This window comes from Danio rerio, chromosome 25 (genome assembly GCF_052040795.2).
Source record: "Danio rerio strain M-AB ecotype USA chromosome 25, GRCz13ab, whole genome shotgun sequence".
NCBI classification, from domain to species: Eukaryota; Metazoa; Chordata; class Actinopteri; order Cypriniformes; family Danionidae; genus Danio; species Danio rerio.
In genome coordinates, this window is record NC_141045.1 from 25,784,979 (window position 1) to 25,809,639 (window position 24,661).

The 24,661-nt window shown below is 35.5% G+C and overlaps 1 protein-coding gene across 4 annotated transcripts in view; it reads left to right on the forward strand.

Annotated features, from left to right (window-relative positions):
• The window catches only part of b4galnt4a (beta-1,4-N-acetyl-galactosaminyltransferase 4a), a 329,936-nt gene that overhangs the window by 192,075 nt on the left and 113,200 nt on the right, over positions 1-24,661 (forward strand). For all 4 annotated transcript variants that reach the window (XR_015526501.1, XR_015526502.1, XM_087312347.1 and 1 more), the window contains exons 4-6: positions 6,437-6,532; positions 16,624-16,714; positions 16,900-17,000. Coding sequence is in view for 2 of the 4 variants with exons in the window: in XM_087312347.1 (XP_087168473.1) it covers positions 6,437-6,532; positions 16,624-16,714; positions 16,900-17,000 (288 nt within the window). In the remaining 2 variants the exon portion in view is untranslated. The remainder of the gene's footprint in view (positions 1-6,436; positions 6,533-16,623; positions 16,715-16,899; positions 17,001-24,661) is intronic.

A 24,661-nucleotide genomic window follows, 5' to 3' on the forward strand; every position in this document is an offset into this window, starting at 1 on the left:
TTTTCATTCGTTCTTTCGTTTGTATGCTTTTTGATTTATTGTTTTGTTCATCCATTCATTTGCTCGCTTCTTCCGTTCATTCTTTTCGTTCTTTCTTTTTGTTAATTTTTTTGATTCATTCTTTCCACTATTCCTCTTTCTTTCTTTCTTTCTTTCTTTCTTTCTTTCTTTCTTTCTTTCTTTCTTTCTTTCTTTCTTTCTTTCTTTCTTTCTTTCTTTCTTTCTGAACACTGGTAATATAGGGCTTTCTTTTGGCACAGTACAGTTTTAACTGGCATCTGTGGATGTAACTATGTATTGTGGTACTTGACAAAGGTTTGTCAAAGTAGTTCTGTGGCCATGTGGTGATATCATGATGTGATTATGACGGTGTATAATCATGGTGATTATAAATAAATTATGATGGATAATTCATTATGCCTGAGGTTTCGGAGACCACAGAAGTTCAGCTGAGGCTTGCGCCCTTGTCCTTTATGCACTGAAATTTCTCCAGATTGAATCTTTTAAATATGTTATGCACCGTTGATGAAGGTGAAATATCCAAATGTCCTTATATCTTTCTTTGAATAACATTGTTTTTAAACATTTCAAAAATTCTCTCGTATCTGTGAACAAACTGGCGATTCTTGGCCCATCTTTGCTCCTAAAGAACTAAACTTTTCTTGGATGCTGCTTTTGTACCAAATCATAATTAATCACCTGTTGCCATCAACTTTCAAATCACATCATTATTTTACCTGATTACTAACCCTAAAATGCTCTTGTCCCAACTTTTTTTTTTAAATGTGTTGCACGAACCAAAATTGAAAAACAAATTGAAACAAAAACAAAAAAAAAAAGAAATCATGGAGAACACACGTTAATGATAATGTTTGTTGTATTGTCTGCAAGTCAAAATAAATGAATTCACTACTTTCTTTTTTTCCTTTTTTTTTCATTTTCCATACTGTCTCAACTTTTTTTTCTGATTTGGAGTTGTTGATTAAAATTAATTTGGATTTTGATCAAGCTTTAGTTTTTAAGTTTTTATCAGACATTATTATTAAATGCTGAACAAATATTGTTCATTATTAATTCATGTTAGTCTATACATTAACCAATCAACCAATGAACCCTTGTTGTAAAGTGCGGAGCAAGCTTTCATTCAGAAAGGCAAAATGATTACATGAACGTTCAAAACAGCTGCCGCATTTACCCACGAAGGCAACTGAGTTTAATCATAACCTCCCCATAAAAATCCCTCTGGTTTAAATAAGAATGGCACTCTATGAAAATACAGTATGTTCTGGCTGATAGTGTCTATTTATAGCAGTGGAATCACAGGGTTAATCTCCATGGCCTAGTTTGTGGGCTGGTACCGAGGATAAAAGCTCACAGCACAAATGAGAAGAGTGACTCACTGAATTCAACAGGATACCAAATAATAATATTTAAAAAAAAAACTGCAAGATTTGAATCAAAGTGCCCATTCTTAAAGTTTATGTCATTTCCTGTGGTTGTGTGTATAAACTGGAAACTAGTTTCAGACTATTCCTGTACACATTGTCAACTGTAATTTCTCCAAGCAGAAATTAAGGCAGAGCGTAATACGTTAAACGTATGTAAATAGATGTGATCTTTTATCAACATATGTTCACTACTTTCAGTATTCATTTCAATCCCGTGTAAGTTCATTTGTATAGCGCTTTTCACAATATATTTATTTATATATTTATATATTCCATAAGCTTTACAAGCTTATATATAAATTTTAAAGCTTTACAAAAGGTGCACCTTTTTTATTACAATCCAAATCAGAACGAGTCAAAGGGATAGTTCACTCAAAATGTAATATTCTGTGATTGTCACGAAACAGTTTGAATTTATTCTTTCTTCTAAAATGGTTTCAGGTTGGACTGTCTCCTTGTAGTAACCCTGATCTTTCCACAGATTCTTAATTGGGTTTAAGTCAGGACTCTGGCTAGGCCACTGCAAATCATTAATGTTTTTGTCTGCTAACCATTTTTTCTCTGGTTTCACGTTTGGTTTCCAACCATGCTGAGTTCTTCCACAGTGTGGGCAGTGTTGAGTTGATTAAAACAGCTTTTCTCAATGAAACTTTGGATTTTTCCATGCACTGTGACAGTTTGCAAAGAGCATTAATTACAGTATCTTTTGTCTTTTATCATTTGGGAGATGCCTGTGTCATTTCCAGTCCAAAAAATCTTGCTGGTTGAATAAAAGTTATATTAAGTATGAATTATATGAACTTATATGAAAATATGAATAATTAGGACCATTTTGTTAATGGGCATTTATGTTTTATAGTTACGTGTTTTAATTGACTAACTACTGATGACATTTCTTCAATGAAATGGTTTTAACGTCATAAGTTATTACTACTTTTATTGATACCACTTATCGGTTCGATATTTTAACTGTTCTCTTATAGATACTTTTTGAAGTGTTATTTGTAAGAAGAAAAAAAAAACGACTTTATTTTTAAAAAAAACTTTATTTTGTTATCAAGATTTCAATGTAAAATAAATCAAAACCAATAATTGGGAAACAAATAAATAAATTTTGCCTGTACAAAAATGTACAATAGTTTAAAGGACAATGACTCTCAGTTTTTAACTATTCTTCTGGAGAAAAATCAACATGTTTGACTTTTCTGGCAGAAGTTGAGATCTTTCTTGGTTTACTGGGCTCCCTGAAGTTGAAATAAAAACCCTCTTTCAGTTGCAAAATGCAGTTAAATAATCAGATAATGTTTATGAATTTACATCAACACATTACACAACTAGTTAACAGTGTTTTGGGAGTAAACAGTGTTTTTAATAGAGTTTTTAATACAGTCTTGCAATGTAAAAAAACATGCTGTGATGCTTATTTCTTAAGCATACTTTATTATTAGGCTATTCATAGGCTATGTTTGTAAAAACAGCTGATGTAAAAGCATTTTTAATGTTTAAGGTTTTTTTTTTTGGCTACTGCCGAAAAAAGTACTGTTTTCATTGTAACCGAATGTGTGTGTTTATTTAACTATTAATACTAATATTAACACTATACTACTTTAGGTGATTGACTGCTGGCATAATGATGTGGATGATTTAAAGATACCGTTAGTAGCTAGGCAGTCAAAACATTGCAATGCAGTTAAAGATACTTTTTCTTAGCCAGATTGCTTGCCTTCCTGCTTATACAAGCAAACAAATTGTTTCGCAACGAGTGTTGTCGCTATCCACTACTGAAATACAACCCGTTTGGTTCTCTCTTACACTGCGTAAGCTTACGAGCTGTGTAAGCGCGAGTCTGTGTCGCGAGCGCACACACAGCCGAGAACTGTGAAGCCTTTTATACTTGACGCTCTCGGCGGAAACACAAGCATTTTTCCTGTGAGATTGTTGACTGTGTAGATGAATATCAAATATCTCAAATTAGAAAAGGTTGCTTAGTTAAATTATGCTACTTTAAGTAATGTTTATTCAGCAATAATTCTCCAGTACTGACAGCAGAACCGCTTACGTCAGAGCTTATCAATACTCTGGTCTTTTATAAATTAGCACCGATACCGAACAAAAGAGTTTCGGTACCCAATACTAAAAATAAGTTTGAAACCCCTGCTCTAAATGGTAATATTTTGATTTGAAACTTTAAAGAAATATTATGCAACTTTAAAGAATTACACAAAAATATTTATTTTACTTAAACCCATACCTCTGAATTCCAGTCAATCCAAGGAAACAGCAAAATTTCAAGTGATCTTATTTCTTCTCTTTTTTTTGGTCTCGGCTGTACTTATGCAGTATTCATTTTTGCATGAGAAGACTCTTGTAGAAACGGCCTTAAAATTGCATCACCAACTACTTGAAGCTTTCTCAGCAAGATGCCAACCTTCCATCCTGAGCCTGAGGTCGGTTACCGAAACTACTATTAGATAGAATGCAGAATTGATGGCTTGACCGGGTTCACCTCAACTGTGATGGTCAGGAACATTTTGTTCATCAAAGATTCATTGCGAACTGATGCAACTGAAGTTTTTTTGCAGTTCATGAAAGTGAATGAATTTTCCCTCCACTACCTCAACCGCAAGGTGCCTTTATTCCAGGGCTCTGTGGTGTGTGCAAATGTGGTGTGTAACAGAACTGCGCTTCTGATCTTCATATTGATCGCGTTTAGAGAATTCACAGAGGGAGAGCAAGGAATCAATTTTGCGCCAACAGCAAGGAATAAACAATAACTCCCAGTCCTCTTCTTACTGCTCAAGTCTAATGTCTTCTGACAGACACCAAATACAGAGAATAAAGTATACTTGGTCTGAAAGTGTAGCCGGTTGTCTAATGCGAATACGTCGCTTCTATTTTTCAGCTTAAAAATCTTTCACTGACATCAGCGAAAACGGCGGGCTCAGTATTGCGCGTGGTGATCCGTGCTTTAGCATGCTAACTGATGCTAATCATTTGTGACATGCTTCATCAGAAGTAAATGCCACGAGCGAGTTCTGAAGCGATTGGATTTTTCTACTCGGCTGGAAAATGTTCTCGTTTTCCTCCCTTTAGCTTGGGGCTGTAACACCTCTGATGTTCTCTGGTGTGCGTTTCGTAGTGTTTTTTTGGGGGGCCTGTAGATGCTCCGTTGAGCGTGTGGAACAATGTGCCAGAACACCAGTTGTCTAAACTGCTGTCATGTTTTATTAATGTTTATCTCTCTGTGGATGAAAATGTGACGGTTCAGTCCAGTTGAGGTCATGCAGCAGCGGTCAGTACATCCCTACTTCTTGCGGTATCTTCAGTAGTTTTGCGACTCAGTCCCTGGTGTCATTCTGCCACAAATCTCATAAATTCTGAAGAAGTGCTATATTTATGTATGTTGTAGTTTTTTTTTTTTTTTGCTCAGGAAGACGCTGGCTCCCTGCTGAAGAGATGAGCGCAGTTGGTGATGTTGTGTTGTGGATGTTCATCTCAGCATGGGTTCCTGCCTGTGTTGGAGAAGCTACTTTGAAACTTTAGTTTCCTTAGATGCATGAATCTAGTATTTCTATGCTGAAATAAAGCTATGGTTGTACCAATTTGACACTTATACTACATTTTTTGTTACGCTGAACTAAACTGAACTTCAAATCTGAAAACTGGACTGAAGTTGTTTCAGTGTACTAGACTTTTCTCTTTAGCCCCTTTCACAAATAGAGACTTTTTCAGAAAATTACCTGCAATTTTTCGGAAAGGTCTGTATGTGTGAACAGACCCTTTTTTGAAAGTACCTGTAAATTAATTCCGGCAATTTTCCAGAAAGAGAAGTTGTAAAATTACCGGCAATTTGCCAGAGTGCTGCTCTGTGTGAACGCAGAAGGAAAATTGACGGAAAAAGCACGTTCACGCGCTGAAGTAAGATGTATACTCCAGCCAATCAGAACATTCATACGCATTCACATTCGTGCTGTTCATGAAAATTTGAATATTTTTCCATTTGAAAATTTTTTGGAGAAATTTGATCTATAAGTTTATATGTCGGTTGGAGAATTCTCAGAATAGCATTTTAAACCTATTGATAAATCCTAGGCTTACTGAGGTGCATTTTCAGTCACCTTTAATGAAATATTGGTAAAATTGCCTTTTTTTAAAGTATATTGTGTGGTTTGTATTGTTTTGTCTGTCTTTTGTATTATTGGACCTAGTGTCTGGAATAAAGAGAATTATTTCAGTATAAGACTTTTAAAGGCCTAAAATTTAGCTTTCGAGATTAAGACATTTTTAAGCGCATACCCTGATAATATTTTACTAGTTATTTAGCAAGATACTACTGTTTAGCTTAAGATGCTAATTAAAAGCTTAGGTCCACTAATAAATTAAGTTAATTATGCAAGTCATTAGACAACAGTGGTTTGCTCTGTAGCCAATCAAAAATGAATTTTAAATGGGGCTGATAATATTGTCCTCATGTTTTTTTTTTTTTTTTTTAATTCCTGTCAAACTAAAATATATAGGATAAAATATATAGGAAATACTGTGTATTTTTTATTTTAATTTTATTTTTTTTGCTCTGCTAAACATCACTTGGAAAATATTTGAAAAAGAATACAAAGTTTTGAAAAGGACTAAAAATTTTCTCTTCAGCTGTATATCTTTACATTTAACATATACGATTCTATATTTTTTATGAAATAGCTTCACTATTTATTAACTACACTGCATTTCTCATCAAAAAGTGTGTTCATAGCTTTACTTTTAGTAAAGAGAAATTCCAGAGACATTCTTTACCTCCACGCTGTGTATCAGAAATAGATTTCTATCATCTGGCACATACTGAAGTTTTTACTTTACACTGCTCATTCAGGAATAAAAAAAAAAATACATTGAAGAATGTTTGTCATAACATTACACTATTAGCTTTTTCTTTCATTTAGAAGTGTTGATGATCATTGAAGTCTTTGTGTGTTTGTGTGTTTTCTTAACAGTTTAAAGGTCAAGCGAACCTCCACGTGTTTGAAGACTGGTGTGGCTCCTCAGTCGCTCAGCTCAGGAAGAATCTTCATTTTCCTCTCTACCCCCATGTGAGTAGACCGAAAATGAGTATAGAAGCATTCATTCATTCATTCGTTTTTTTTTCGGCTTAGTCCCTTTATTTATCTGGGGTCGCCACAGCGAAATGAGCTGCCAACTTATCCAGCATATGTTTTATGCAGCTGATGCCCTTCCAGTTGCAACCCATCACAGGGAAACATCCATACACACTCATTCACACACATACACTATGGACAATTTAGCTTACCCAATTCACTTATGGGGAAAACCAGAGCACCACGCAAACACAGGAAGAACATGCAAATTCCACACAGATTCGCCAACTGACCCAGCCGGGGCTCGAACCAGCGACCTTTCTGCTGTAAGGTAATCTTGCTACTAACTGCGCCACTGTGCTGCCCTATAGAAGCATTGGTTGGTTCAAAAAGTCAGTTGTTACATTTGCATGATAACAATAGTAATTGTTTTTACTGAACATGTAAAAGCAGTCTATTAAGCATTCCAGGCTAATAGTAGACAATATTAGTTTGTAAAGAAGCACTACACACATGCCTGAAACACATACTGTAATCCTGTAATATGCATCTTTTTTTTTTGGGATGTTAACTATTGCGCATACACTACCTAAGAAAAGTCTTGTCGCCCATCTCAGTTTTAGGAACAACAAATAATAACTTGGCTTCTAATTGATAATTTGGTATCAGAAGTGGCTAATATGAAAGGCAAGGGTCTCACACTTATTTTAACAAAATAAAATATGATCATGACTTGAATTTTAGTTATTTAATTAAGACGATAAGGTCTGACTTTGCTTAAACAAAAGTCTTGTCACTTAATAAAAAAAAAAACAGTATAGAATATAAAGTCATGTTGCAGGGGATGAATAATTAATATTGTTTATGCTCTCATGAACTTGGACAATTGCATCTATACATCTCTGCATTGACTCAGATAACTTCAGTTATCAATAAAGTCATGTGAAATGGCAAAGAAAGCATTCGTGCAGGACTCCCGGAGTTCATTAAGATTATTTGGATTCATCTTCAATGCCTCCTTCATTTTATCCCAGACATGCTTAATAATGTTCATGTCTGGTGACTGGGCTGGCCAATCCTGGAGCATCTTGACTTTTTTGCTTTCAGGAACTTTGATGTGGAGGCTGAAGTATGAGCTATCCTGCTGAGAACTTTGCCATCTCCTGTGGTTTGTAATGTAAGGACTTATGCAGTATTTGTGATTATTGGGAAGCAGTTCAACATATGATTCATCGGAAAAACCTACCTTCAGCCACTTTTACAAATGATTAACTACAAGTCAAGTTATTATTTGTTGCTTTGTCAGGTAGTGTACTTAATTTTACTTTACACCTTTTTAAAAGCATATTAAACAGAGCATTTAACAGGATTAAAATCTCACAAAAGTATATTTTTATATAAAATGTATATTTTTGTAACATTTGAATCCTTTAATTTTTTCATATTTAACTATATTTTTATGTTGCAGTACATCCCCGTGTGTTAATTTAGCAATGTGTTTGCGTGTTTTGGACACACACAGGCACATAACTACTGCAGTCTTTAAATAATAAGTAAAAACTCTGCACCATTGACTTTAGACCAGCTTTTAGTTGGTCATTGGTGTAGGCTATTTTAGGTACCTTAAAAATGGTAACGGTGCGACTATACCCCTTAACACACAGTCCAAGTGGTGGAAATGGATTTGCTATTTAAACAACATGGTGAAAAACATGAAAATGATAGATGCGCCGGTGTGCAAATAGCGAAAAAACACTTGCACCTTGCCAGGTGTTGTGTTACACTGGGTGTATGATATTGCCATTTAACTATAAATGAAAAAAAAAAAAAAAAAAAAAAAAAATATATATATATATATATATATATATATATATATATATATATACACATACACATACAGTTGAAGTCAGAATTATTAGCCCCCCTGAATTATTAGCCCCTCTGTTTATTTTTCCCCCAATTTCTGTTTAACAGAGAGAAGATTTTTTTCAACTAATTTCTAAACATAATAGTTTTATTAACTCATTTCTAATAATGGATTTATTTTATCTTTGCCATGATGACAGTAAATAATATTTTACTAGATATTTTTCAAGACACTTCTATACAGCTTAAAGTGACAGTTAAAGGCTTAACTAGGTTAATTAGGTTAACTAGGCATATTAGGCTAATTAGGCAAGTTATTGTATAACAGTGGTTTGTTCTGTAGACTATTGAAAATAAATTTTAGCTTAAAGGGGCTAATAATTTTGTGCCTAAAATGGTGTTTAAAAAATTTTAAACTGCTTTTATTCTAGCCAAAATTAAACATTTAAGACTTTTTCGAAAAGAAAAAAATATTATCAGACATAATGTAAAAAATTCCTCTGTTAAACATCATTTGGAAAATATTTAAATAAGAAGAAAACCACGCCATATTTATTAAATAAATAAAAACACAGCCACGTAAGTGCCATTTGAATTTCAAAACAATCAATGCCAATAACAAACAAAAATGATTTCCAAGTTGGATGCTAAGTGGACTACAAGAGTGGCACTGTAGGTAGCGCTGTCGCCTCACAGCAAGAAGGTCGCTATGTCGCTGGTTCAAACCTTGGCTCAGTTGCCGTTTCTGTGTGGAGTTTGTATATTCTCCCTGCGTTCAAGTGGGGTTTCCAAAGACATGTGTTACAGGTGAATTGGGTAGGCTAAATTGTCCATATGTATGAGTGTGTGTGTGTATGTGTGTGTGTGTGTGTGTGGATGTTTCCCAGAGATGGGATGGAAAATGAATGAATGAATACAAACAATTGTACTCACTGAAAAGTTGTATTGCTGTGAGTTGAGAACATTAATTATAAAGTAGAAACAATTTTTCTTAGTCGGCCATTATATTTAGCCAGTTGCTAAAACAGTCCGGTCTGTTGACATTATTGGGGGACAATGTGGCCCAGGGGTACATCAAAGTCACGTAACAAAGACTCAAGACTTCGAACACAGTCAGCGATGACAGGCGTTTGCTGTTGTTTCTAGAAAACACACACACACACACACACACACACACACACTGACAAAGCACGCAGAACATTGCGCATATTTTATAGCAAGGATTCTGACAGCAGCATGAAGCAGATGCTTTACAAAAGTTGCGTGTAGGGGGAAACACATCATACTTAATAAAAACATTTGAGGACATTTATGGACACCAATACTCCGATTTTATGATTAAGGTAATGGTTAAGAGTCTACCATGTAAGTAGTGATTTTTGAAGGACCAAGTCCCGAAATGCAGAGGTTTTTCTTACTGTTCGTCATGTGGTATCAAATTCTGTTAAAGCAACACTCTTCCAGCAGTCCTTAATTCATATTTTCATCCAATAATTGTCACGGGGCATGAACTATATGCTGCTGAATGAAAGTGAACTGCTGAACTGCAGTTAAAGTCTAAAGATTAAAAATGAAACACCCGGAATTACATGAAACTCTGGAGGAAACGCTGGATAGCTTGGTGATGCGACATTTATTGTTTTATACTGAAACTTTCCTTCTAAAAGCTCGTCCTTGGTCTTATCCATATTTCTTTGCATGTTAAACACACCTCGGCCACAACAGGAGATGAAAAAACTGCAACTGTGTTATTTACGTAATTTTTTTACGTTAAATATTTTAAATTAATCGCATGCGTTGACGCACTAATTTTGACAGCCATAATTTAATTGCTTTGCATTTTATTAGCATTTAAATGTTTTGCTACTTGTAGTTAATCCGTGTGGCTTGTACTGTATCTGGTTTACTCTTTATATTTACATTTTACATCAAAAGGCTTGTTGAAAAAGAGATGTGTGCCACTTTCTTTACCGGTTGAAATTTGTTTGTGAGCTTGTGTTTCCCTACCGTTTGTCGATGCTATGGCCACACTCAGCTGTTTCTACAAAAAGTTTCAAAATAGCCCAGCTTTTGCGACCATGTGGGTTAATACTAAATGTATGTCATTGTTATTATGGTTAAGAATAAATCAATAAGCTGGTATATAACTGCATTACTTTAATGTCCTCCTGCTTTGGACTCACACATATACTCTGCAGTCTGACTACTTCAACAATGTTGATAAGCCATAGTGGGCATTTCTTACCATCTTGTGTTGAATGCAGTCGACCAGTCCCAGCAGAATGGGTCATCGTACCAATCACTGCAGATTAGCATGATGCAAAGTGCTGGTTTGGGAACAAATGAATCGCTAAACAAATCATATGGGAGTCATATGGACAATTAGGTAAAAATAAATGCATATTATAAGACAAGGAAAGTGTTTTTTGACCTCACATGCATATCAGCCTGTTAATGGAGACCTAAAACCAAAAAATGACCTTTTATAATGTAAAATAGGGGCTCTATAAAGATAATGGCTTGAACAAAAACAATCATGTTCTCCAACATCATTTTAAAACAATTAAAGGAGCAAATCCCCCAAATATCAGACATCTGGAGAGTTAAATATTTATATAATATAGTGTTTCTGAGAGTGTCTGCCAGTCTTTAATGCTTCAAAACTCCCGTATAAACCAGATCACACATTCATGTAGTCATGGGTGGTGAGATTAAAATAGCTATTGTGTTGTCCTGAGGTGCCTACATCTCAAACTCCCATCTCGAGAGATGTGTGGTCACATAAACATCGGGATGAATTGTGGGAACATTTTTTTAAAGAGGATAAACATCAGTTCCTCAGCTCGCCTGTGCATAATGATAGTTTCTGCGATAATTGAAGGTTTAAGCAAAACTGCTGTGGATTTACTGATGCGCCGTAAAGATACTGTAAAAACAACTTTTTAATTTGATCTTGAAAGAGTTTATAGTCTTTTGATTGGCTCTGTGGCCCTTTTTTTGACTGAAGGAAGATTTAAAGAGGACAATTTGTTTTTAGATGAGCGATTTTAATTATTGATATCAACATATTAATTATTTAGTATCTGTTTAGCTTGTATGATTTATGAGCTGGAGGGTACTGTTACGATTGAGTTTGCATGGCTAAACGGAATTAGAGAAACATTGATATCTGAAATAAGTGTAATAAAAAGCAGCAAATAAAAACATGTAAGTATAATATAGAACATACAGACAACACTGTATGTGTGGCAAGCTTTAGTGAGGCTGTTTAGTGAGGGTTTGGTCGGCAGCAGTGTTTACAAAATGAGAAAAAAACATAATTGAGTTTTAGAGTAATATAACAGTGTTGTGTTTGGTTAGACAGCCCACATCTTGCACTACAGCAGGCATGCATTTGCATGGAGAGCCGAGTGACGCGTAACTGAAATAGTGAAAAGTAAATATTAGCAGAAAGCAGGGTAAACAGGGAGCTATGTTATCGTTGGGAGGAATTTGCTCTTTAGGAGATCCTGTCCGCATGTTTCCACTAAAGAATCCATAAAAGAAAATATGCTATTATTAAAATGACATTGCAATATTTTGTTTTGCTGCGAATTACAGTGTTTCTGCTGGTTCTTAAAAAGTCTTAAATTCGCTGTTCTTAATTGTTTTTGCATTGGTCTTATTTTTCAGATGTCCATGTAACGCTACATCTAATGCTCATTTAAATTATTTTCAGTTGTTGTTGCTAGAATTTTGTGGTGTTGTAGTCCTTTTTTTTACTAGTCCAGTTTTACAACTACAAATGAGACCAACCATCCAATAGCCAATCAGCTTTCTGTTATTTAATTCAGTGCAAGCAGCAAATGTGGCATCATCTCTGTGTCTGCAGATTTATGGGGAATGATTTTGGAAGTATCATGGGGTCGCTGGGTCGCTGGTTCGAACCTCGGCTCAGTTGGCATTTCTGTGAGAAGTTTGCATGTACTCCCTGCATTTGCGTGGGTTTCCTCCGGGTGCTCCGGTTTCCCCCACAGTCATGCTGACATGCTGCAGGTGAATTGGGTAGGCTAAATTGTCCGTAGTGTATGAGTGTATGAGGGTGACAGGCCCAGACGACAGGCCGGCCGGAATGTGTAAAAAACTCATGATCATATACACAAGTCTAAATGGTGTACTTGTTCCAAAGAGCCAACCCCGCAACCATACGGGACTAAGGCCAAAGAAGAAGAAGAAGAAGATTTTGGAAGTATTATTACTAAAAACATAATATATGTTTATAATGCAAATTCTGCTATCCGGTGGTGCAGTGGGTAGTGCTCTTGCCTCACAGCAGGAAGGTCACTGGCTCGAGCCTCGGCTGGCTCAGTTTGCATTTCTGTGTGGAGTTTGCATGTTCTCCCCGCGTTAACATTTACCAACACAAACTAATGGAACCTTATTGTAAAGTGTAACCCACAATTGTGACATCATTTAGTTCTTTTATCAATCATGAACAGCCTTCACACTGATGATTATAGTGATTTGGAAGGCGTGACTGAAATCTCAACTATTCTCTCAATCATGTGGGTGGTTTCATTTAATTGAAAGCTCATACTGGTTGTAATGGGTGGAATTACACAGTATGCGGAACTCATTGTGAATTCTGTTTAGTTCAGATCACCTACACAGTCCTCCCACCTTCTCAACCTTTTTTTCAGGCCTGTTTTTATAGATGACAGACCAAAAATCTGACAGAACCCAAACGCAGATACTGCTGCATACTGAGAAAATACATTCTCCCTTCCAGAAATCTTTTTCTCTGTTCTTTTGTTTTTGTATCTCAGTCTTTATCTTCTTGGTTTTGTAAACATGTGACAAATAATAATTTTTTTTAGAAATTTTATGCACTGCAAACTCAAAAATTGATGTTTGTTGTTTTTTCAGACTACTTATTTAAAAAGAGCTTAACCAACACAGTAGGGGACAGTTTAATTGTTTAATGTTCAATCCATTTAAATTAGTAAAAAAAAAGTCAAACTAAACGATTGTTTGGAACCCGGTATTTTTTAGGGCTGCTAATTTTAGCGCTCACCGGTCACTTTATTAGGTACACCTTACTAGTTCTGAGTTGGACCCCCTTTTGCCTTCAGAACTGCCTTGATCCTTCGTGGCATAGATTTAACAAGCTACTGGAAAATTCCTCAGAGATTTTGCTCTATATTGGCATGATAGCATCACAAAGTTGCTGCAGATTTGTCAACTGCACATCCATGATGCGAATCTCCTGTTCCACCACATCTCAAAAGTGCTCTATTAGATTGAGATCTGGTGACTGTGGATGCCATTTGAGTACAGTGAACCCATTGTCATGTTCAAGAAAGCAGTCTGAGATGATTCCCGCTTTATGACATGGCACTTTATCCTGCTGGAAGTAGCCATCAGAAGATGGGTACCCTGTGGTCATGAAGGGATGGACATGGTCAGCAACAATACTCGGGTAGGCTGTGGCGTTGACACGATGCTCAATTAGTACTAATGGGCCCAAAGTGTGTCAAGAAAACATCCCCCTCTCTGTCTGGTCATTCTCCTCTGACCTCTGGCATAAGCAAGGCATTTGCGCCCACTGAACAACCACTCACTGGATATGTTCTCTTTTTCAGACCATTCTCTGTAAACCCTAGATATGGTTGTGCGTGAAAATCCCAGTAGATCAGCGGTTTCTAAAATACTCAAACCAGCCCATCTAGCACCAACAACCATGCCTTCGTTTGAACTGCAGCAGATTGTCTTGACCATGTCTGCATGCCTGAATGCATTGAGTTGCTGCCATGTGATTGGCTGATTAGAAATTTGTGTTAATGAGCAGTTGGACAGATGTACCTGATATAGTGGCAGGTGAGTGTATATATCATTTATTCATTCATTTTCTTTTCGGCTTAGTCCCTTAGATCCCCACAGTGGAATAAACCACCAGCTTATCCAGCATATGTTTTACGCAGCGGATGCCCTTCCAGCCGCAACCCATCTCTGGGAAACGTCCATACACACTTATTCACTACAGACAATTTAGCCTAAACCAGTGGTTCTCAAACTGTGGTAAGTGTACCACTAGTGGTACCCAGGCTTCCTTCTAGTGATACGCGGAGGAATTAAATATGTGATGTACATGCTACACACATTTCAAAATTTATCAAAAATTATGTACATAATAAGCCATATATGACATATAGCCTATATTTCTAAAGTAATCTGCCAAATTTTTTTTAACTGTGCAGAGTTGTAGCTGCTTTACTGGGCCTACTACGCTACTATATTTCAATACTGCTCATTTTGGTGGTACTTGAAGAGACAATTTTTTTCTGAGGTGGTACTTGATGAAAAAAATTTGAGAACCACTGGCCTAAACAATTCACCTGTACGTCATGTTTTTGGACATGTGGGGGAAACCGGAGCACCTGGAGGAAACCCATGCGAATGCTGGAAAAATATGCAAAATCCACACAGAAGCGGCAACATACCCAGCCTAGGCTCGAACCAGCGACCTTCTTGCTGTGAGGCGACAGCACTACCTACTGAACCACTGCATCGCCCAGTGTATTTATCGTATTGCCAAAATAAAAAGTCTATTGTTTCATATTATTTTTTATATATATTATACTTCATATTGTTTATTTTGTTGTGTCGCAAAATACATTGTATAAAGTACAGTAATACTTTTTCTTTCTCCAATCTGGATGCATTTTAAAAATGCAGATAAAAAATATCTTTGCATGTCTGGGTGTCACATGGGAAACGCAGGGTTTAATAGCAGGATAGTGAGGCAAGCAATGGTCAACACAGGGGCAATAAGATATACACAGGCAAATCCAGAGTCGTGGTTGATAAACAGGCAGATGGTCAAAAAGCCAGGCAGCAGACAGGAACAATCAAACAAGACAAGGCGAGGGTCTAAAACATGGCAGGGCAAGGCAAGGGAAACCGCGTCGTAATGTTAACATTTCAACAAAACTCAGCAATAAAGTCTGTGTGTGCGCTGTTTATAAAGTCCATGTAATCAGTTCGTAACAATCCTCCGGCTGTGTGTAACCAATCAGTCATGATCAGGAACTGGTTGTGAATGTGTGTGGTGGTTGACCGGATCTTGTAGTCCATAATGGCAGATTTGTAGTGTGTTAGCGGTTTACAACCACTAGATCGCTGATGATCATAACTTAATCATAACTGATTAAGATATTTTTTTTACTTAATAAGAAAAGATGTGCATAAACTACGATGGAAAAACTTTTACCGAACAAATTCCAGTTTGCGCCTTAAAAAAAGGTCATGCGATTTTTTTTTTATAAAAGATCATGTAATTATTAAAAAGTTTGCTGACAATGTGTGGACAAGCCAGCAGACTGATCCCTCTGTAAAACATCTGAAATGCGTTTTTAGTCATTCTAAAATGCCTTAACCTTTCTAGTATTAGTGTTATTATATTATGATTTACCTCCAGAACTGTCAAGAGCATCTGTGCTCCGTGTCTCACACCTTTAAATGCAACATGTTCATTGTGTGTCGAAATAGTCTTCTGAGGTGCAAGTAATTTTTTAAATGAAGAACATATTTACATCGCTTCTCCTGCCACAAGAAATTCAATTTTTACTGTTGGCCAATTAATCAAGAAATGTCGATTTTGTTCTTTTGCAAGTCTTTTATGTGATATTCCAGTTTTGCACACAAATTAATTCACATTTTTGCATGGAAACCTAGTATCTCCTTGTTTTTTTGTTTTGTTTTTTGTTTTCTTCGGCTAGAATAACAATTTAGAGGTCAATGCTTTTAGACTCAATATTGTTTTTTATTGTCCACAGAACAAACCATCATTATACGACTTGTCTAATTACCCAAACTTGCCTAGTTAACCTATTTATAGTTAAGCCTTTGAATGTCACTTTAATCTAAATACTAATATCTTTAAAAAATATCTAGTACGAAATTATCTTCTGTCATCATGGCACAGATAAAATACATTGGTTATTAGAAACGGGTTATTAAACTTTAATGTTTAGAAATGTGTTGAAAATAAAATCTTTACATTAAAAATTGGGGAAAAATATACATGGGGGCTTATCATTCAGTAGGGCTAATAATTCTGACTGTGTATCGCTGTCAGGATATGAGATGATTTATATCACCTTAACCCTACACCTCAATCATCCAACTCATCCACCACAATGTTATTTAACATATTAATCTCATACTTTTAATCCCTCTAGACGAGAACTACTGTAAAGAAGTTGGCTGTGGCTCCAAAATGGAAGAACTATGGCCTGAGAATATTTGGATACATTCTACCTTATAAGGATGGTAAATACTCTTTGATATTCAAGTCAATATTTATTTATTTGTTAAAAAAATAATGAGATAAATTATGCGAAGGCAACATTTTCTTGCAGTTACACACATACATGTTATGAAATAAGTATACTATGTACATACAGTACAGCACAAGAACCTGTTGCTCACCATGTTTTTGGTTCTCATTTGTCCAGGTGATTTTCAGTTTGCTGTTTCTTCTGATGATAACTCTGAGTTCTGGTTAAGTTCAGATGAAAGTCCTCTCAACGCCCGACTGCTGGCCTATGTGGGGAAGGTAAATGATTTAATGGAAATGCCATTGTCTGTATATGTGCATATATAGTGGGTAAAATAAATATTGAACACATCTTTCATTTTCATGGTAAATATAATGTTTCTTGAGGAGCTGTTGAAAACCCCAACAACCCAAACATACAAATAAAACAAAACAAAAATCTTTTTAAAAATATAGTTATCTGTAATAACAATGGAATGACACAAGGAGAAGGTACTAAACTACTGAAATGTAATATATATATATATATATATATATATATATATATATATATATATATATATATATATATATATATATATATATATATATATATATATATATATATATATATATATATATATCGATCATCACCTTAGAATTATAAAGTTCTGTTTGACATTTTTATTCAATTACAACTTATTTACATTATGAGATGTTTTTTTTTTTTAAAGTTGTTTACATTTAAAGACTTTTTATTTACCAAAAAAAAAAAAAAAAAAGGTTTTATCTAAAAACTCTAGCTTGACTCTATAAGGTTCTTCTTGTTAAGAAGCGGAAGAGACCTGGGGTCCGTTCTTCCTACCTTGCATAAATGATCTAAGATGATTTGGCAGATCCTGGATCTTTTAATCTTGATAACTGATCTAATTTGGTTCTTCAAACAAGTTTGTGAATCAGATTAAAATGTCTGGATGAACTGATTTGAGATCGCTGCGTGTGTTGTCAAGGACAGATCTATCGATACTCAAAATCATGATCAGCAGTGAGATCAGCGTAAGGAATAATTGTATAAATTAATTTTGCATCAAAAAAGCATTTTGATATTGGTAAAGGTGTCAATCACCAGCATATTAGTGCACATATTGTGCATGAATAAGTTTTCACCTTGAACCACCAGGTGGCAGTCTTTTATTTCGGAGTGCAGATTGCATTTGTTTTATTAATATATATATATATATATATATATATATATATATATATATATATATATATATATATATATATATATATATATATATATATATATATATTTACTTTATATACATAGTTAACAATATATTTATATATATATATATATATATATATATATATATATATATATATATATATATATATATAACAGGGATGGGAAGATTAAACGATATGTATCGATATGCGGTCATGCACGTGCACGATGCGAGTGCATCGGTAGAGCAACAGAGGATGAATGAAATTTTGAAAGCAAATCGAGATGCATCGGTTTTTGCGAGATGGATTGTTTTTTCCAAGATACAACTTATATTTTTAACATAGAATGTATTTTTTATTTATTAACAAGTGTTGTCAACCTGTTTTTGGCGCATAATTTAATCGACCTACATAAAGTAGCAACGGACTTGCGGACTTGCGGATGTGTACACAACGGATGTGTACACAACTCAGTGTATCAGGTATGCGAATGAAGCTAGTGGAGCGCCCTCAGAAAGCGCGAGAAGCAAAACAAACATTTTATTCCCCACTGAGTTTTAAATCTAAAGTATGGCAACATTATGGATCTTGCAAAAAGGATGGACGACTTGACAAGACAGATGCAATTTGCAAAATGTGCCGCGCATCTGTAAAATACACAGGCAGTACGACTAATCTGATATCTCACTTGAAGCGGCGCCACGGTGTTGTTGTGGAAGCATCTTCCAGTGTTCCTGCATCCCCGGCTTCCTGCTCTGCTTCAACTGTAGCTACCAGCTCCAAAAGTGGTGAGAAAAGCATTGAATGTTGTTTCCATGCGCAACAGTTTTGTGCGCTCTATGCCAATAACGAATGCTATTGCATTGTTCATCTGCAAAGATATTCAGCCTAGTGTCACGGAGAACAAAGGTTTTAAACACCTCCTGTTAATTTTTATTTATTTATATTTTTATTAGCCTGTTGTTTACAGTGACAGTGATGTTTCAAAGCAGCATAACACTGCTAGTTCACGACCTTAAGTTTTAAATATTCAGTGGCACAATATATCTTTGTAAAACTTGTTTTCATAGTTGAAAGGTTAAATCACAATTCTTGTTGTGCAATGCTAAACCTTTATGTTGAAAGAGTGCAAATATATGTATTTTTAATATTTATTGCACTTATACATTTTGCTTATCTTGAAAATACTTAAATAATATGTGCTATATGTTCTAAAATGGCCCTCTACTGTAAACTGACACTCTGGCTCTGAGAGAAAAGCCAGTTTGTAAAAAAAGTCTTGGTTTTGCTTTGTTAATAAATAATCAAACTCATTCAATGGCACAGCATCCTCTTTCACATCATCTCATAAACTTGATCTAATTAGTTAGTGCTAAATTATCGCATTGTATCGTGATATGGGTGTGAATCGTATCGTGTTGCATCGAAATATGTCACAAATGTATCGCTAATATATCGGATCGTATTCTTTGTATCGAGATGCGTATCAGATCGGCATTATAGCTTAGATGCCCAACCCTAAATTATAAGTGTATATAACTACTGTAAGAAATAGAATTCAGTTCATACTTTCAGTATTATCTTTACTTGAACTTACCCGATCTAACCCTGTTTATATGAAATGAACCTGCTCATACGCAGGTTTGATCTATCAGAACTGTCACTATGACAACAACTCTCAGATGAATTTTGAAGAACGAAACGATCCTGGATCATGTCAAATCTTCAAAGTCCAAATCCAGCTAATTGAGTAATCCACGTACGAAGAACAGACCCCAGAAAGAAACACAAAATCAGAGTCGACTAAATAATGCTGCAGCACACAAAATTTAGAAACCTGGAACTAGAGTTATATTAAATGTGAAATATTTGTATTTGTGAATATATAGTCAGTGAAATGTTGTTTAGTGTTTATTACACCCATTTGATCTTTGTCTGTTTTCTTTTAAATACTTTGAGTTTAATAATAAGCCTTGAAGGGCAAATAGTTTAATTCATAGGACATATAATTTAATAAACAAAATACAATAGTTCATATAAAGCATAAAATCTAAAAAAAATATTACCATATTGATTACATAAAATTAACAGCTGCACTAGACAAATATTTAGCACAGCCTTGTATGCTTAATTTTAACAAGAAAAAAATATTCATCCTAAAACATTAAATAAATGTGATGGAAAGCAAAAAAAAATACTTTCTCAAGCATCAACATATTGTTACAACACCAATTTTTATATTTTTGAATTGTGTCTTGTTAATCAATGCTTCATTAATCTTATAATTCCAAGTGAAAAATAACTTGTTAGAATTAGAAGGTTCTATCTGCATTTGCCCTGTTTGTTTTACCCCAATTTATAAATGTAAGATAATTTTGATAACTTACATTTAAAGTACATTTAGGGTCTCTGTCATGTTGATGGCACTGTCACACACATATTGTTTGCTATATGCAAGGCAATAACTTTAATATAAAGTGCAAAATCTCAAAATCTCAAAATCACACACGCACGCACGCACGCACACACACACACACACACACACACACACACACACACACACACATATATATATATATATATATATATATATATATATATATATATATATATATATTATTTATTTAAAAAAACATTTTAAGGTCAAAATTATTAGCCCCTTTAAGCTGTATTTTTTTGTTTTTATTTATTTATTTATTTATTTATTTATTTATTTATAGTGAATAGTATTTACTAACATGATCTTTAGTTATTATTTTCAATTGGATTCAGGTCGGGTGATTGATCAGGCCATTCCATTTAGCTTTATTTTCTATTCTGAAACTAAACCAGATTTTTTTGGCAGTGTTTGGGATCATTGTGTTGCTGAAATTTCGACCTTGGTTTCATCTTCATCATTTGACAATGTACAGTATGGTATCGGGAGCTGGAGTAGCTATTATTAATAAACACAGACGGGGGCAAGGTTGCTGTATTGTGAGATTTCAGCTGCTGTCTGAGCTTTCCAAGCTCCCTTTCTTCATGTGTAAATTTTTCCCCCTGTGTCATTTAATTTTCAAACTTAGTTTTGTCTTCTGTGTATTTATGTAATACTATGGTAGTTACTGACTGATGAAATGCAACAGCTACTTTAGAAATATTTTTCTGAAAAAAGTGGGGATGAGTTCAATACTTTTTTTACCCGCTGTATAAATATTATTAATAAAGTTTGTAGAATGAACTTTAACAGTACTAATACATGCTTAAATATTATGTCACTATTTTATTACTTGAATAATTGGTCTTTTTTTTTTAAATATAGCATACAGTATATCAGTGTTAATTTGGTATCTTTGAAGTAAAAACCTATATTTTTTAAATCCATTATAACTAGAATATATATATATATATATATATATATATATATATATATATATATTGTAGCGAGGCAGAGGGAAAACAGCGACACAGTTGGATAGTTTTACAGACAAGTCCCCGGAGGGTGCTTTATTTACAACGTGAGAAGGGTGTAAATGGTGCTCTTCTTCGTGGTGAGGTGCTCTGGTGCTCCGGGAAGTAGGTGAAGGACAGTGAGTAGTCGGATGTGGGATCGTCACGAGTCTGTTGAGGAGAGACAGGGAGACAAGCATTAGCACAGGGAGTCATTGGGTGAATGAAGCTCATCTTCTCCTGGCGTGGGTTAGGCTTATATGTCTCTCTGCTTGATGACGTCCAGCTGTGATCGATCCTGTGTTGATGACGGTCCAGCTGGGGTGAATCCTTGACCATGACGACGTGGCACCGGTATGCCTCGCTACAATATATATATATATATATATGTGGTGGATTTCAATCAAATAGATATATTCCCCAGAGGTCCTAGTTCTTTGAAGTGTAGATTTGTACAATGTGAAGGAGAACTGGCTTTGTAAAACACAATTAGTGCTTTAGCCAGAGACTGTGAGAGTGAACAGTGAATGTGTGGTTTACTGGTGTATCGATTACGTCTGGCTTAGACAGGACTTGGCGCTCACACATGCCAGTCGAGGACTCGATACGCTGCCAGAGAGATGTGTGATCGATTGAAGCGCAGAGGCGCTAAGGCGTCTCTTTGTCTAAGAAAAGAATCACAGCCTGTGCGGAATTCCGAGTGACTCTTTACGGAAGTGACAGACCTTTTCCAGTCACTTGCAGATGAGGAAATCCATACATATTTTCTGAAGAAACAGGGAAACGCATTGTTTTTGTACTCAATTGAGATTAGGGTAAATGTAGAATGTTCATTTAGTGATGTGGCAACAAAAGAGCTGAGTAAAGAAAGGGACAAAAGAAAGAGCCATATCAAGCTTCAGGATAATAGCAGTGTGAATCCACTGGACCTCTGTTTGCCTCCTTTCCATTTATTTAAGACTCTAGGGTCACAGATAGATGAAATGAGTTTCTTCAGTATAATTCTGTGTTTGGGGAAGGTTCACATAGCTCAAAATATGTGGAATGGTAGAAGAGAGAAGCAGTGGGTTACCACACACAGATTTGCCACAGACACTTCTGAAAGATGAAAATGTACAGTTAGCAAGTTATTTGCTTCACATTTGTTGTGTAGTTCAATCAAATAGTTAAATCAAAATTGAAATCCAGTCATCATTTACTCAGCCTTAATTAGTAACAGTCATTTTAAATCGCTGAGCATGTTCATAGTTTTTTTTAAAAACAGTAGGTGAGAAGTAACCAGATGACCTATTAATTTACCTTAGTACCTGAAGCACATGTAAGATGCACATTTTATAAGGCCATGAGAAACGATTTATGAATAGAAGTGCACATAGGCCTAGTTTTAGTTTTCATTTCCATAAAGTTCAAATTCAAATGGAATTGCCATTTATTCTTTTTTAGTTCATCTAAAACTGATTCAGTTATTTTACAAATGTCACTGTTGAAGAGCAATCCACTAATGAACACAACCCGGGCTCATTGTGGAAACGTAGCCCCGCGGACATTTCTGCGGACCGCGAGATACGTCCCGGGAGGTACGTATTCGAGCGGTTTTTGTTTGTGCGGATCCGCAAGAGACCGCTGTGCACGCTTTTTCGCGTCTCGGGCGCCTCTCGGGAGCGCACGCTGTTCTTGCGTGAAAAGCCGCTGGATCAGCCGACCCGGCCGCCCCGGCCGCCCTCCTCTTCCTCCTCCTCCTCCTTCCCTAAACCCGAGTGACGGTTTGCAAAAGTCGCCCAGAAAAAAAACAAAAAAAAACAAAAGCCCTCGTTTTTGATTTCGCAGCCCTTATTTTTCGGATTCTGTTTTTCATCTTACCTGATTTCCGGAACCACTGTTCCCTGGACTCGATCCCGGTCGTTGCCCCCGCAGCCGGTTCCTCCTCCGGGGCCTCCGCTCCGCCGACGCAACGCTGTGAGCTAAGTGGACAAACTGGTTGCATCGGGAAACCACTCGAAGGGGAGCCGTCGGCCGGTGAGCGCGAAGAGGAGGAGCGGAGGGGTGCCACAGCGCCCCGCAGCGTTTGCTCGAAAAAAACTAAAGGCGGTCTCCAGAAATGTCCACGGGGCTACGTTTCCAGAATGAGCTTGGGTTGAATGGGCTGAAACAGCTACACTAGGGCTATTCAATTGCTTTGTTATGGGGGCCAGTTCATGAAAAGCATCCCAAATGAAGAGCCGGAGAGATATGACTTGCTATATGAGTGATGACACAACAGCATATAACAGCCCATATACTGTATTTTCACTTAAGACACCCACGTTGGCTTTTTTACATTAAAATTTAATACATTGTATTTTGAAATTACATAATATTGTACAATAGACTTTTTTTTTCAAATATTAAAAAAACTGTTTTAAAAAAAAACATTACATTAAGTTTAAAAGATTTAAGATTTTAATTAGTTTAAAAACATAAAACTAATTTAAATCTTAGTCAAAGATAACACAAAGAAACACATCATGCAGTTTTGAAATGAAAGTTTTTATTATTAACCCTCTGGGGTCTTGAGTAATTTTGGGGCCCCTGAGATGTTTTAACATGCCCTGATATTTTTACTTATTTTAGCTACTTATTACATAGTATTGGACAATTTATTTATTTATTTATTTTTTTGTATTCAGCATAAACTGTGAATTTTAGAAAAAAAAATATTATATAATATATATGTATATAATATATTATATACATATATAATATATTATGTAATAGAGAAAAAAGTAGCTGAAATAAGGTCTAAAAAACCACACTGAATGGGCTTAAACAAGACTTTTGAAAAACTAGGTTCTTCACAATTAAATGAAAATTATTCTGTTCTCTCATTCAAAGAAAACAGTAAAATGATTTACATTTTGTAAAGTCTATTTTGGGTCAGCATACTGTATGCATGTGAGTGACAATGGTCATGAATATTTCCCATCTGGAATCATATTTGCGTTTGGCGACCATAGAGGGTTAAGGGAAAACAAAACTACATAACCCTGTGTGACCGTAAGCACCTTAAAATAATAAGCACATTACTGCCACGCCTGTTCGCAATCATGATATGACTTAAATAGGAACTGTTGGGCAAAGTGGAGTAGACCAAAAGATCCTCTAAAGCTAGACATCATGCGGAGATGGATAAAGATTACATTTCAGTCTGAAAAAAGTTCTAAAGCTATTTCTATTGCTTTGGGACTGCAGCGAACCACGGTGAGAGCAATCTACAAATGGCAAAAACATGCAACAACAACTTATCCAAGAGGTCACAAAAGACC